Source organism: Tympanuchus pallidicinctus, unplaced genomic scaffold, assembly GCF_026119805.1.
Source record: "Tympanuchus pallidicinctus isolate F22 unplaced genomic scaffold, pur_lepc_1.0 scaffold29, whole genome shotgun sequence".
Classification (NCBI taxonomy): domain Eukaryota; kingdom Metazoa; phylum Chordata; class Aves; order Galliformes; family Phasianidae; genus Tympanuchus; species Tympanuchus pallidicinctus.
In genome coordinates, this window is record NW_026294746.1 from 5189618 (window position 1) to 5204929 (window position 15312).

The 15312-nt window shown below is 42.9% G+C and overlaps 1 protein-coding gene across 7 annotated transcripts in view; it reads left to right on the forward strand.

Annotated features, from left to right (window-relative positions):
- LRRC38 (leucine rich repeat containing 38) overlaps positions 1–15312 on the forward strand; it is a 128522-nt gene that overhangs the window by 51611 nt on the left and 61599 nt on the right. For 2 of the 7 annotated variants that reach the window (XR_008208736.1, XR_008208735.1), the window contains exons 2-4: positions 3207–3274; positions 5855–6103; positions 7435–7590. Coding sequence is in view for 2 of the 7 variants with exons in the window: in XM_052691611.1 (XP_052547571.1) it covers positions 3207–3460 (254 nt within the window). In the remaining 5 variants the exon portion in view is untranslated. The other 5 variants (XR_008208738.1, XM_052691613.1, XR_008208739.1 and 2 more) reach the window with 5 other exon arrangements.

Genomic DNA, 15312 nt, shown 5'->3' on the forward strand with positions numbered 1-15312 from the left:
GTGAGATGATGTGGGATTACTTTCTGCCTAAGCAAGGAACAAAATGGGATCTGTTGGTGGTCACGAGTGTAGTGGGACAGGTGGAGCATAGGGCATCAGTTCACTCAGTCTGGCTTCTCATTTGTTACAGACAACCTGATATTGTATGATGTAAAGAAAGTTCTGTGTTGCTATGGAAGAAAGCAGATGAAGGGGTTTTGATTACGTGTTGTCCTGCATGGCCTTCGTGCTGTGATGTGTTCAGGTGTGCAGAGGGAAGCCAGGTCTAATGCTGACTGCATCTGCTTTGGAAGGAGACACTCCTTGGGTCAGTAGAATACAGCTGCTTGGTGCAGGCTTCTGATTTCTGATGCTGGGTTTTGCTTATTGATGTCGATTATTTTCAAAGACAGAGAATTCTGCAAAAAGGTGAGGCTCAGGCAGCACTTCAGGGCTGTGGAGAATGAAAGGAATACAAAACTCCTTATCTCATTGTTTGGGAACATGACCTAGATTTCAGTACCCACAGCTACATGGAGAGAGCAGAGCCTTTTTATCCTTTTATTGTCCAATCTGACTCAAAACTCTTACAATACACTGATTCTCATAGCAAGAAATACCCTCCAAGCGTCTTGGTGTGTTGCAGGTACTTTTCTACTGCATTCTATCTACTGTGATGTTAGATGAAAGCATCTGGGAGCAGGAACAGTCCAGGATAGGTAAAGTAATTGTAAACAACCCACCTGTGCAGTCTGTCTTTGGGTGTGCTGAGAGCAGGGCTCAGCTGCTCTGCAGACAGCAGTTCTGCTCAGCTCGTATCACTCATTAATGCTTTGTTCTACAGCTGGTGTAGAAAATTGTTTTTTCCTGTACTTCCTGTAAGGAAATGGAGTTTGAGGTGGCATATTCACTTGGACCTGGCTTTTCTGCTCAAACATGTAATGATCTTTTCTTATTATTCAGGAACTTCCTCTTCAGACAAATTTTCAGTAGCTTATATTCATTTTCTTGCTGTTTCTATGCAATAGCAGTAACTGCTTTTATTACTCTGATTTAAAGAGAACTTTTTTGCTTTTCTAAAATCTGCCAAAAAAACACACAGGCCTTGTTGTCCAAGCCTAGTGCTTTTCACTTCTCCTGTATTTCTCATGGATTGAAACACAGCAAGGTAACCATCTCCATCCTCTTTAGTTTGCCTCTCCTATTTCCCCCTTGAGTTTCTATTTGAGGACAATAAGGACGAGGTGCTGCCAGCCCCAACTTCTCACAGAAGAAAGCTTTGTACAGGGAGCTTTATCATGAGCTGTGTAATGCAGAAGTTCTTCTTCCATCTGTGCAGGCACGCTCTGGGGCTCCGGTATGTCAGCCTGTCTACAAAACATGAGATAAATACAAATACTGCAGGTTCCCCATTTCCAAAAGTCTCAGAGGATGTCTGAAAGCAGGAGGATCCTCCACCTTCCAGGCCAGGGGGGTTCAGGGGCTGCAGAGCACATTGCTGCACCATCTGCCGTGCTTTGGGCTCAGAGGAAGAACGTCGCTTGTGTTCAGGTGGCAGCCTGCCTAGAGGAAGCCATTCAGCCTTGGGCAGACTGACTGCAGTCCTGTTCTGCTGGCAGCTTTTGTTACGTTGTGGGGGAGAGGAGAATGGAAAAGGAGGCTAGCAGCAGAACTGCAGGAAGATAGACAGATAAGGCAGATAGAGGATGGCTCTTAAGACTCAAAATTTAGTAAGCTCATCATCATTACAGGCCCACGTAAGTCAGGGTGATGCATGAATCCCTCGCTGACTTGGCTAAAGCTCCCTGTCACATCAGCATAACAGCTGGGCTGCATCCAGGTAAGCAGTCAGGTTTGCACCACTAGGGCTAGAAGCCTGGAGTTTGTAATAAAACCTAATGCACTGTAGCAATTCAACCACAAGGAAAATGAAAATCATGAAGCAGAGGCACACATCCCTTCTGCAGAGCAGCACAGTGCTGGTGCTTTGCTGGAGCTGTGCAATAGAAGCCTCCCGTGCACTGCACACACAGCAGTGCAGTCAAAAGCTGTTTTGTGATCATTAGCAAAGAACAATGCGAGTCCAGCAAAGCAGCAGCACTTCTCACATCAGTAATGCACATTTCTCATATTTCCTCTTTGCATTCATATCCTCAGCAGCAGATCAAAGCTGTCTTGCTAACGGTGATACAGACTTCATTCCTTCAGTGTTTGTTCCATTCTACCTCTATTTATATACTCTCCCCATTCTCCCTCTTGTAAATGAGCTAACTGGGGATATGCAATGAGCTATGCTTTTACTCCCTACTACCACATTATATTCCTCACCATTTTTAAAATGTGGACATTTTTGCTTTCCCTGTGAAGAACGTGGCTCTAGGCATCCTTCAGTAGTGCAGCGAGGCATAATAGCTGTTACTTGGCATATCTGCTGAAGAGATGGAGAGGAAAGGCTGAAAGAGGTCAGAATCAAACCTAAGGAGGAGCATTTGTTAAACCTAAGTTGTCATTTTGACCAGAAAAAAAAGGCAGCTGTAGTTTTGTACATGGGGAAAAAAAAATAAGGTGTAGAAAGCACCAAAGTGCAGAAGAAAATTCAGTATCCCTGTTATCCCTTTTTGGAGTGAGGATGTGTGTTCAGAAGCATTAGTAGGGAAATGTTCCTGGGCCTCCAGCTGTAGCTGCATGCTGAGTTCAGCAGTCATGCTTTGAATTCTCAGAATCACAGCCATCAGGTCGCACCACAGAATCATAGGATGGCCTGGATTGAAAAGGAGCACAGCGCTCATCCAGTTCCAACCCCCTGCTGTGTGCAGGTCACCAACCAGCAGCCCAGGCTGCCCAGAGCCACATCCAGCCTGGCCTTGAATGCCTGCAGGGATGGGGCATCCACAGCCTCCTTGGGCAGCCTGTGCCAGTGCCTCATCACCCTCTGGGGGAAAAACTTCCTCCTAACATCCAACCTAAACCTCCCCTGTCTCACTTTAAAACCATCACCTGGAAGAGTAAAAATGGAACAGCATAATGGGGGGGTGCTCCAGAGGGCTGTGGCATGGCTTTTGGAGAGTGTCAAACTTTGTTCTTTTGTTTTTCCTGAATTTCATACAAATTCCTAAGCCTAGAAATAACCCTTAAAACATTTTCCTCAGGCATTCGGTCTCTGTCCAGAGCAACAGAAGGTTTCATCAATATTCCTCTGATTTGTTTCCCTCTCCTCTTCTTTGCAGGTCTCCATGAAATCCAGTGTTCCCTGCCTGTAGAAAATAGAAGAATCTTTCTGAATGAATTATCTGAGGTCAGCTTTAGTGAATGCAAATTTAGTTTGTCATTGACGGACCTTTTTATCATCATCTTCTCTGGAGTCGCAGTCTCCATTGCTGCAATTCTGTCAAGCTTCTTCCTAGCAACTCTAGTGCACTGCTTCCAAAGATGTGCTCCCAGTAAAGATGACGATGATGATGAAGACGACAGTGAGGACTGAACTTAGCCTATATGCTTAAATTTCCTTGGTTTATGAATTAATGATAGATCAGCAGCCAAAGTCTAGGAAGAAAACCAGACTACAAGTTTTAGACATGGTTAGATTAAATCGGTGTGTAAGGTTCCATACTAATTCCATGAAGGTCACGGGAAGGAATCACAGTTTGCAGCTGAGACTGTTACTTGCATATATAACCTGATGCAATGAGAGCAGATTAATTTCTGTCATCATTAGTCAAACGTTGCATTTAAATTTGAAGGCCAGAAGGAAAAGGGAGAAAGGAGAAAAACATGAAAATGTTCCAGTGTTTTAAAAGACTGTCAGCTTCCACGCTGTCCTTCTGATCAGATGCAGATCCTGTGAGCACTTTATAGCTTGTTTTAAATGTGCACTTGGAAAAGGGCAGCTCAGCTGGAAATCTGGGTGCAATTTAAGAGTGTCTTTCCTACAGTGAATTAATGGGAGATTCTAGCAAGCTCACACAACTTCCTGAGTCACAAAACACAGTTGAAAGGATGCCTAGAAGAGTGGAAAGCATAGGAAGGTTGGTGGTTTCTCTCCACGAGTTTTCTCTCTGAATATGCATCCTTCTTTCAATGACTGACAGCAGCTGCAGACATTCAGCCAAAATTTCCTTTTCTAGAGGCAAAATGTGGTTGTGGATCTGAGTCATCCACTGGCAGCTGCCTGACACCTCCTTGGCTATGGCAAAAATATGAACCATAACGTTCTTTGGCATTTTCAGTTGCAATGAAATAAAGGAATTCCCTTCTGTGTAACGCTAGGCACAAGTAATTGTTGCAGTGTTCAGCCTGTTCAGTTGTTTTAAAACACTAAGGGCTACATTCTGCTTCTGGTTATGCCAGAGTGAACCAGAGGAAGTGAACACCGTGATCCTAAGTGCATAAACAAGAGTGGAATCTGGCCCAAGATATTTCTGACTGTATTATAGATTTGTCAAAACTTGAGCTCTACTATATAGCATTAGTTATTTTTGTTAAAATGAGAAAAAAAAAGACATTTATTACAGAGATTTTTGGAATAGTGCCGGACAGCTTTTTAGGATAAGTCTATTTTTAAAATATTTGTAATGGAAATATTTTTTTAAAGCTCTGTGTATTTCCAGTATTATTTAGAGTAGCTGGGAGGGCTTAAGGTAAGAAATAACATAGTAATAAGCAATCTAAGGACTGTATGCTAGCATAAAAGAGCTGATTAACGTAGCATCTATTTAACTACTGCAAATGCTATAGTATTTCTTAAAAGAAAAACACTCTGGTTATAACATTGCCTTGCTCAGTTAATATGAGTGGTCCTTTAAGGACACTTGGTCCCAAATGTCTTGTATCAGTTGTGCTAATTGCTCAGGCAGACAGGAGCACATTGCTGTGCAAGATCAGGGCTTAGGGCACCTGGCTGTTGTTCCTGAGCCCAGAAGACTTTCAGCAATTCACTCTTTCTGTCTGTGCCTCCATTTTCCCACCTATAAAATGAAGGTCACAGTAACTATTTATCATTTTAAAGAGCTTTGAGATATGCAAGGAGGGGGCACTCTATTGGGGCTGTATGCATCAGGCTCAAGCAGAAGCTACGGAATAGATCTAATGTGATCCTGTATCAGTGTGGCTTTGCTGGCATCAGTGGAGTTACTCCATTGGCTCACAGTGTTTGCAGTGGGGTTTGCACCACGCTGAGGTTAAAGCCAGGGTGAGAGTGTTTACTTCTGTTAGCTCTGCAGCTTATTCAATGTGACTTAATGCTGCCATCGTTAACATTATTACTTCTAAAAACACACTGAGACAGAATGAAGTGGGACAGTGAGAGGATGTTCTGTATCAATACTGTCTTCTGTTACTCTTTCAAGACAAATGCAATGACATGATTTTCACTGTGTAGTGCCATGTTTCAAAATAACACAAATATATTTCTAATTTCAACTTGGGCTTTCATGTTTATTTGTATGTGGCTGTGATAAAGAGAAAAACAGCGTCTGATTCTCTTATTAAAAGGAGAGATTGTGCAGGATGGTTGGAAATACCCAACTTGTTGCCTGGTACAGTTCATGCAGCAAGCTCCCTGTGCAACAAATATGGATATGTTATCAACAGTTTTATATTTAGAGCTGTGCAAATTGTTCAGTGGTGGAACGAGAAACTGGGTCACACCTTTTTGGCTGCAGGTTTTATTATGGACTCAAAGCTTGCACCCACTTAACACAGTGATCTGTCCTACCGAGCTTTCTAGTGAGACACCAGTGAAGGTTTCAGCACATTTGTACTTTTCCTGTGGTCACAAATACAGGGTTTTGCTTCATTATCCTGTAAGGCTGACTAATTTTGCAGAGGTCGCATCTCAAACTCAACTATTTTGACTGGCTTCTGCTCTTACTTGCAGGTTCATCCCACTGCGATGCCTCAGAATGAAGATCTAGATTTGTTCTTAGTTCGTAGCATTTTGTTCAACCCAACATAGAGCTCTGAAAGCCCTGATTTTATTTGGAGCTTAGCACCCCTCAGAACAGCAAGGAACAGACCAAGCTGACACCCACATAAGCCAGTGCAAGCAGAGGAGCAAGGCTTAGTAAAGCTTTATTTATGAAGCTGCCATTTGGGACATTCCTTCACATCAAAGTGATTTTACAAAGTATGTTTGTTTGTTTTTTCCAGATAAGAAACTTTAATAATATTTTATGCTACTGATTAATGTCTAATTCATTAGTATTGAATTCATCCAGTCAGAAATATTTATCCATTGTTGGCATCAACAGTTACATAGTGTTTATATTGATTTTCCATATTTCTAATTGCTGGTAAATGGGGCAGAAATTAATTTTCATTCTTATTGGGATCCTTGTTGCTATACGTAACCTTCAGCACGAAACATCCTCTCTTGGTTGGTTGCCAGAACTGGTCATCACCATCACGATTCCCTGCAAATAGAACTGATGAGAAAGTGTCCCCAGGTTTGCATTACTGCAGATTCTCCTCCACAAAGGCAGTGCTCAGAGGCTGCCCCATCTCCAGCTCTGTGGATGTGGGAAGCCTCCCTGTGAAGGGATCCTTCTGTGGATGGGATGCAGTGAGCTTGCACTCACACTGCACTGACTCCCATTGGTAAAGCTGCCAAGTGGAAGAGCAGAATTTAGCTCCCTGTGCAATGCATTGCTAGCTCAAGAAACAGTGCCCATGCATTGTTGTAAACATGCAGTAGCAGCTTTGTCCTCCTTGACAGTTTTCTTCTGCAATGGCTTAATTTTGGTGGTGGTATCGCCCACTGTCACAAACGAGCAGACATTTTACCTGCTTCAAAGGGGAGCAAAGATACTATGCATGACCCAAATAAAATGTTGCAGGCTCAGGGAGCCGGGAAGCAGCTGTCACATTGCCTGCAGATATGTCTCCTTGATGAAATGCTGGAGTTTGGTATGCGTGAGAATCCAAAAATGTGCAAGAAAGCAAATCTGCATAATGTAATTGAGATACAGGCTGACTTTTTAGAAGTGTGCACGTTGAGTTAAGAAAATGTCTGATCCCCAGAACGTTAAAATTAAGATCACCTGAAGCGACTGTCCAACCCCAGCATTTCATCCTCAGTCAGCCTGTATCTTTTTGAGGCAGCTTCACTCCTGCTGTGTTCGTTCCTCTTACTCAGATGTGAGCATTAATGGGTCGGCTTTTGGAGCAGCATAAAAACGCATTGGGAAAGTACCTTGAAAGGATGGTTCTGGAAGCTCTTAAAGAGGAGCATGCTGCTTCTCTCCCTCAAATGCATAGTACAAGTGAGCCACTGTGCTCTGACAGCTACAATTTAGCCCAGCTTACTTAGGGGCAATCTAAAATGGTCTTGTCTTCCTGCTGTGGGAATGACTGTGTGCAGTCACCTGTAAATATGGATAGGGTTGCACACACTTGTGCAGCAGGGAGGGAGTGTGTGTATAACAATACTAGAGCTTGCTGTAACTATCACCCCTGTAGACAGCCTCAGTGGAACAGCTGAAGCCTGATGGAGATGCTGAGCCTGAGACAGTGCTTCATCCCTAGTGGAGGTCCTTCTGTGCTGGCTTTCAAACCCATGGGAGCAACTCTGAGCAGGACTGTTTACTGATTCAGCATGTGCAGCCTACACACTGCGTGAGTAAATGAACTTAGTTTCCAAGTGGCCAGCTGGCACACTGCTAACTTAAGCCCAAAATAAAGGGCTTGGGATAGTTTCTGAATAGAATAATTCCTCTTGAAGGAACTATGGAGTAATGTTATTTGTGCTGTAACCTGTTTTTACTGACCTCTAGCTGCAAATGAATTGCTTTACTGCGGAGGTAAGTCGTGGTGATTCATTGTGGTGAATCTTCATGTGTATCTTCACATCTTGTCTGCATCTTAAACAAGATAAATCCAGCTTGGTACTATCTCTGCAGTGTGCAGCAATGCAAATCACCAACAACCATCAGCAGCAGACTAGGAAAAACACTTTTTTGTTCACACTGACCAATTATCCATCCACAACTGTAAATAATTAGCAGGAGAAACCTATTGGATCTTAAACTGACAGAGAGGGTGATAGGTGTTGTGATGCAAAACAGAGTGCCTGAGTTATGGGGTGTCTCTCCAGTTCCCATCAGCTCTCACGGCTCACCAGGAGCTCCATGAAGACATGTAACTTTAGGTTAGCAGGCACTATGTGCTTTTTGGGGGTTTGTCAAAAAAACATACGAGTAAACTCTTCAGAACAAGCTTTTACTGTTGGTTTTGTGGGAAGTGAAAAGTTTAGAGGGAGGTGAGCAGCAAATAAGGGGTGAAGATGACAGCTTGGGTTGGAGTTGTTCAGCAGAGCTAAGTTTGCTTCACAGCAGCATGGTTTTGATGCAGAGCTGCTTTTTCTCCAAGCAGTAAGTGGGTACTAAAGGTTAGCCCTTCACACCAGGTATGAAATGGCATAGCCTCTTAAAGAGTAACTCAAAGAAATACTTGCTGGTAGAGATTTTAAAGATTGTTGCTCACAGCACCAGTTGCCTTTTGGAAAGCTTTAGTTTGAATCTGAAATGCAATATGCCACTTAATAGGTTGCACAAAAGTCTGAAAGTCAGGAACACCCATACAGACAGTGGTGCTGGTGAGATGTGCTTCAGCTGTTTCACTGATCTGAGGTCATTCTTCCAGCTGATGTCACTGGAATGTAAGCAGTTGGACTTTGATTCTCCTTTTCTTTTTCTTTCATCACCACCAGCTGAGGAAAGCACAGGATGGAGGCACTGTGCAGCACCTTACAGCTCCCCTTAGCTACAGAGAGCAAAAATAGGATTGAGTTGAGCAGTAAAGCCAGCTTTGTGACCTTTGCTTAAAATCTGAATGTGATACAGTCTGGCTATCTGACATTCCAAGGCATGGCTTGTGTTGTTGTGTAGGGCTTCTGCTCTCTAATGAGGGCAGGTGTTGGAAGATTTTACAGTAGAAATAATATTTAGACTTCTTGGTACATAGCAGGGAATAAATAAAATGGACATATTTGACAAACAGTTCTGGTCTATTTTTGCTCACCAATTTTTCTCAAATTGAGTGACTGTCGCTCTCTTAAGAGTAGATTAGGTTTGCAATCTGCAGTGGGTTAAAGTATTACTCTTTATCCTTTCAAGATCTGTCTGCAAATGTGAATTTGGGTCACAGAAGGAAATGACCAGAATAAATCCCTTATGGTCATCTTAGTCAGCTGGGCAAATGCACAGAGATGCTGTGCTGTTATTTACAATATTAACAAACTATTATTGAAGATGGAAAAATATTTCATAGACTCACGGAAAACCCGGGGTTGCAAAGGAGCACAGTGCTCATCCAGTTCCAACCCCTGCTGTGTGCAGGTCACCAACCAGCAGCCCAGGCTGCCCAGAGCCACATCCAGCCTGGCCTTGAATGCCTGCAGGGATGGGGCATCCACAGCCTCCTTGGGCAGCCTGTGCCAGTGCCTCACCACCCAAATTCCACTTCCCCAGACTCCAAATATAAACATGGCCCCTACTGGTTTTATAAAAGGTTAACCAGAGAGATATCACTAAGGAGAATGAGAGATTATTAGATGATGGAGTAATATTTTTGGAGGTGACCATAAATTGAGCTATTTGTTGAGCATCTGCCTTAATTTCAATGTGGTGATGTGAAAGCCTATATGCTGGCACAGGAGGTGTGGGACAGCAGCAAGAAATCAGAACTTCTGTATCTTCACGTGGCAGAACAGAAGTAGGATGTTGCTCTATGAATGGTTTCACTGCTTTCTTCCCATAGCAAGTTGTAAATATCATTAACTAGCTGTGAATGTATGAACAAGCTTTAGATAAGGCTTTGTGTAGAAAATGACAGAGGAGCAATATATACAGATATTCCATATTGCACTGAATAACTGAAGGTTGGAAATTCTCAAAGTCTAATTGTAAATTGTTTCCAGCAGTGCTGTAATTTTGAAGCAGGCCTGAAGTAAGGTATTCTGTCCACAGCTTCAAAAAAAAATCATTTTTAAAGCAAAAACTGGAGGAAAAAAAAAAAGCCTCTAGAGATTATTTAGTCTGGACTGGCTTTTTATAACAATCAATTTAAGAAGCCCTGCAATACTGGATTTCAGATGTTCAAGCCATAACCTCATGATCATTATACCAAATGACAAGAAAATCACTACAAATTTAGCAGTCTAATTTATGTTATTCCCTGGGGGAACAAAAGCCATTAGGCTGAGAAATTTGCATTGTTTTCAAAAGAAAGTATTTCAGGCAGGCTGATTTCCTCACATCCATTCCATAGTGGCATATGGGACGCAGCTTATTCACCACTGAGCAACGTGTTGGTGAGCTCAGCAAAGGAAATGCTTGCTTTCTGCTTAACCTGAGCTGTGCTTTAGCAGTAATACTTTTAGTTGGCCTCAATTCTCATTTCACTACTGCATTATTCAGGATCTGGTTCCTATCTGGTAAAGATTGTTAGGGCTCTGTTGGTAGGGCCTTGGGCAGTGATGCTCTGTATGTGCGTTAGTGCCTGGAGTTTGTGATTTCTGCAGCTGGCATTGCTTGGATGCAGGCATTCTGTGCAGAACAGCTTTCCAGATTCCATCTGGCTTTGGAGGTATTGCTCTCGGGTCTGTGAGAGGGGGATCTGACCCAACTTGGCTGCAGCCCTGTGTGACTGACAGCAAGACAGAAGTTGCCATTCGAAGCACATTCTCTTGATCTGATAATCACTGTACGTCGATGTCCTAGTTTGATGATGGATTTATAATGAATGTCTTTAACCTCAGCCTAGCCCAGCCATCTGCTCTGTGGAGCAAGCTGGCTCTTCAAAGCCATTTTCTGCTTCAAGGTGTCTCCTTGTAGTCTACAGAACAGTGATTCAGCTCCTCCCACCAGAGCAAAGCATGATTGCAAGTGTACCTGGTGCAGTGCCCAGTGGGAAACACAGCTTGCACAGAGCACAGCAGCTGGATATGATGATAACCTTTGCACCGTGGTGAATAAAGGCTTGTCAGAGATGGGAGTGTAGGCAACAAAAGGAAAGGGGGCTGGAGTGGTGCTTCCATCAGCCCAGCATGTGAGCACTCATCTGTAGAACCTCCTACAGAACATTGCACCACAGCTTGGCAGTGTTGCTTCTCAGCTGAATCCCTGAGAGATGACATTAATCTCGTGAGGGATGTGTTAGGTATGGGAATGTTTCATTTGTGGTGTACAAAGGGAGAGATTTTCTTGCTTGTAGGACGCATGATCTGATTAAAACAAAAATCAGGGATAATTACTTTGGACTAATCTGTTGGAGGAGTATCTTTGCCATGCTAGTTTAATTCATTACTTTTCTGAGTTTTAAAGCAAGTGATAGGAATTTTAGACTGATTGCTTGGTCTGGCCTTGTTTTCAGATGATCTTTTATTGAATAGAGATATTTGAAAAAGCATTTCAGATATGGGGTTATTACTTTCATGTATGCACCCACGTTTTCATCCCTGCAGCATCACTGAGCTCACACAGTCCCCAGGGCAGTACGTGTGTAAGGCTGCTTGCTCTGACAGCATCACCTGTCATTTGCACAGTGTCACCCACAATCTGACCACTTTCAGTCTTTGAATTTGATTAAATCACACCTCTGCTAAAGAGAAGACTCTCCCCAACAAGTTCAGTGGTTATTGGATAGGTTTTTATAGAGCAAAATGGCTTTAGATTCTCCTAAGCTCTCGTGGTCTATGTATTCACGTGGGGAGCTTCCCATTCAGTTAGTTGTCCATTTCCCATCCTGAAGTTCATCTTTTCTTTTCTTAGATGCAGGAATTGAGACCTCCCTGTTAGCAAGCCATGCTGTTCCTGCAAGCCTACAGGCAGCCCCTGATCAATTTCTGTCCTCCCATTTCTCAGATATCACCACACAGTCCTGAGACTTTATTCTTAAGCTTGTATGGTGACTGTCCATAGTGCCACGAGTACAGGATGGCTCAGAAATGCAAAGTGTTGGTGAGGGCTCTTCATTAATGGAAGTAATGTTGAGGTTGTATAACTGCTCTCCACCTACTTACTGTTGTCACTACTGAACCTTTCTCAACCCTCCTGGATTTTACTCTGTGTTCTGTTCCACTGCTGCAGAGTTAAGGATATGCAATCTTAAAAGTGTAAGAAGCTTTGTCTCAGAAAGTGACATGGGAGACTGGTCTTTTTTTCCCATGTTCATTACAAGTTGATCCCCCCCCTGCTGGCACCTTCAAATGAAGTGATTTAAAATGGATGTGATATTAAAGCTTTAAGAAAGGGTTTTAAAATAAATGAAATGCTATCAGGACTGTAATAGTAACAGCTGCTGTGTCTGCCAGCTGGATGGTGGAATTAATCACTCCCTCAAATCCCACTTTCACAGGACTTTGCTTGTTCTCTGTCCCTTCACTAAAAGCACAGGATAAACTCAGCAGAGGTGGCCCTCAGCTGGCTTATCAGGGAGCAAGGAGGTGGAAAACTTCCCCTATATTGTCAGCACAGCATGCACTGCGCAGCCCAGTTTGCTTAATCTGCAGCATGCAGGTTAAAATCCCAAGTCTGGAAGGAGTGGGAGCTCAGGCCCAAACCCCCTTGCATGGCTGTGTGGTTCCCTAGATGTCATATCGAGGTGACAAAGTGCTGTGCAGTGCAAGGCTGTGTTCATCACAGGGGCAAAGCAGGGCATTTTGTCACCTGTTTTTGGAGGAGTTGGAGAAGTAGCTCTGCATGCAGAAGTCCTGCCATCTGAGGCTGCTGGTTGTGGTGCTTTGCTTCACAAAGAAGGAACTTTTTTCACTATGGGATTGAACACTGACCTTGTCGAATATGTTTCATCAGTGCTAAAGCTTTGGGAAAAAAAGGACTTGTCCCTACTGACATGTAGGCTCATGCTTTTACTCAAACCAGTTCCTAACACCGATCAGTTTCCCTGTCAGAATTCACCAGCAAAACAATTTATTTCCAACTCTCTGACTCACCTCAGAAAACAACTTGAGTTTTCAAAATGTCCGTTTGCCTTTTGACCTTCACCCAAATTTTTATATAAAGTTCAGCAAGAGACTGCAGTGGGATTTCTTTTGGGATTAAACTGCTTTTTAATTGGTTGGCAGGAGCTAAATTTTTAGTTGTATTTTGCTTGGTCGAAGGAACCATTAAAAGAAAATTATTTTTAGTGGAACTGAAAACACCACTTCTCGTTTGTACATCAGCTAGCAAATCAGGAAATCCAATACTTATTCAGGTCTGGGTTCTCACTCCCAACAGTGCAGCTAGCTTAGTGAGCAGCCTTGGACAAGGCAGTTAACCTTTCTATTCTGTGTTTAACCATCTGTAAAATGGCTACGATACCACTTACCTGCCTGGTGCAGCTGTTCTGAGGCTTAATTTTTAATCAAGCTCTGTTAAAAGACTTTGTGCTCACTGCGTTAATGCTGCACCGAGAGGCAAGATGGTTTTATTTCTGTATTATTGCTTTTAGAAGATCAGTCCTTCTGAGAATAACATGGTGAATGATATCGTTCTAGAAATGACATCAAAGAGGAAAGGAAGTATTGGGAAGCATGAGGAGAGATGTGCTGGGCTGGAGTGCCAACTTTCTGACACCTTAGAGCTCCTACATCTCTATTAATTATACATGTGGAGCAACTTGTTAATGCATTTCTAACGCCGTGTTGACTCAACCTCAGACCTCTGTCCTGGCAGGCGGTCTTTTGGGTTAATTTAACCCCAGGATCAGAAGGAAATGGACAACCTAGCTGAAGGCATTTCTGTAAGAGCACGGTAGGCTGCTATGAACAGAACAGCCCTCCTGGGGGAGAGGTGGGAGGTAATGGGACACCTTTGTGGGGAGCTCGTTCTGAATAATTTCTCTTGAAGGACCTGGCATTACATTTCAGGCTGATTGTTCATGGAATATGACCAGGTGATCATCCTGGATGTTCTTCTTCTACTTCTTTGCCCTCTAAAAGTTTCAAAAACAATTATAAAAACACTTGATTTTACTAATTATGTCACTGAGTCATTCAGGAGTTTATTTATGGTAAAATATAATTGCTTACATCTAAAAGCAAGCAGGAATAGAAACCAACAAAGTACTATATTTGACCAAATTGCCCATTACGTGCTGCAGTGCTCTGATCTTACCTAATATTTTTAAGCACATTTGACGCTGTGTGCTTTGCAGGCACAACACCCACACCAAATTACTGTAATTGCTGCTCTTTTCCCCATCAGTAGATGTGCAGTGCCTGAAGTACAGCTCCACGGTAAGAAATGCCTGCGTGTATAATTTTGTGAGAACCTCAAACAACACGAGCATTCTTTGCAAGAGAATGGACAACAGCACAGCCTGAAGCTTCCTGTGGCAATTTCTTGAATCTGTAGATAAATACCAAGGTCATAAGGAACACTTGCCCTAATGTCCTTACAGCCATTGCAGTCGATGCAATCGTTAGCTCACAGAACCTCTATTATTATTATTATTTCTTTTAAGAGTCACTTAGAAAATGAGACTTTCCAGATGCAGGACAACCAGCTGGGATGGTCTAAATTGAACAAGACGTTGTTACTGGAAAAGACATCCAGACTGAGTGGCCACGCTGTGACATTAGAAATACATTACTTTGATTATGTTACATTGCTGATTCATTCACAGGAAAATCCCTCCCAGAACTTACAGCTGTGTCTCTGACAATTTCTGAAATGAATTCTTAAGCAAAGGAACTCCTTTAGCAAACAACTTATAAAGTAGCTGATGATTCTGAGTGTGCAGGTTGAGATACCTTGAGAAGCCTGGCGATAAGAAAGTGCTGAGCACCTGCAGTTTGGAAAACATTGAAGTCTGGAGCTATCCAAATAACTTCAGAAGGTTTGAAAATGCTCAATCTTACATTTAGCTTTAGCTCTTTACCTGGAGATCAGATCTGTAGTGTAACTTAAGTTCTTCTGGAAAAAAAAAGGGTAAAAACAAAACGTAACCTGACACATTATGACCATTCCCTATGTTGTCTTTGGGGATTTCTCTCTTCTTTCTTTTCCTTCCCGTGCTCTTCAGAAATAACTTAACAGATATGAAGATTAAAGCTTTATCCACCAAGACATAACCATTTCAGGCACATGCATTCATCCATGGCACAAGCAATCCTGCAGTATCAAGCCTGTAGGTTGTGCTGTTATGCTTGTTGATAGAATTGACAGAACTGACCAAGCTAATGCTTTGTGAGTCACTGAACAGGTTGCTCAGAGAGCTGTGGGTGCTCCATCTCTGGAGGCATTCAAGGCCACAAATGGGCCCTGGGCAGCCTCAGCTGGTGGGGGCACCCAGCCCACAGCAGGGGTTGGAACTGAGTGGGCTTTAAGATCCCCT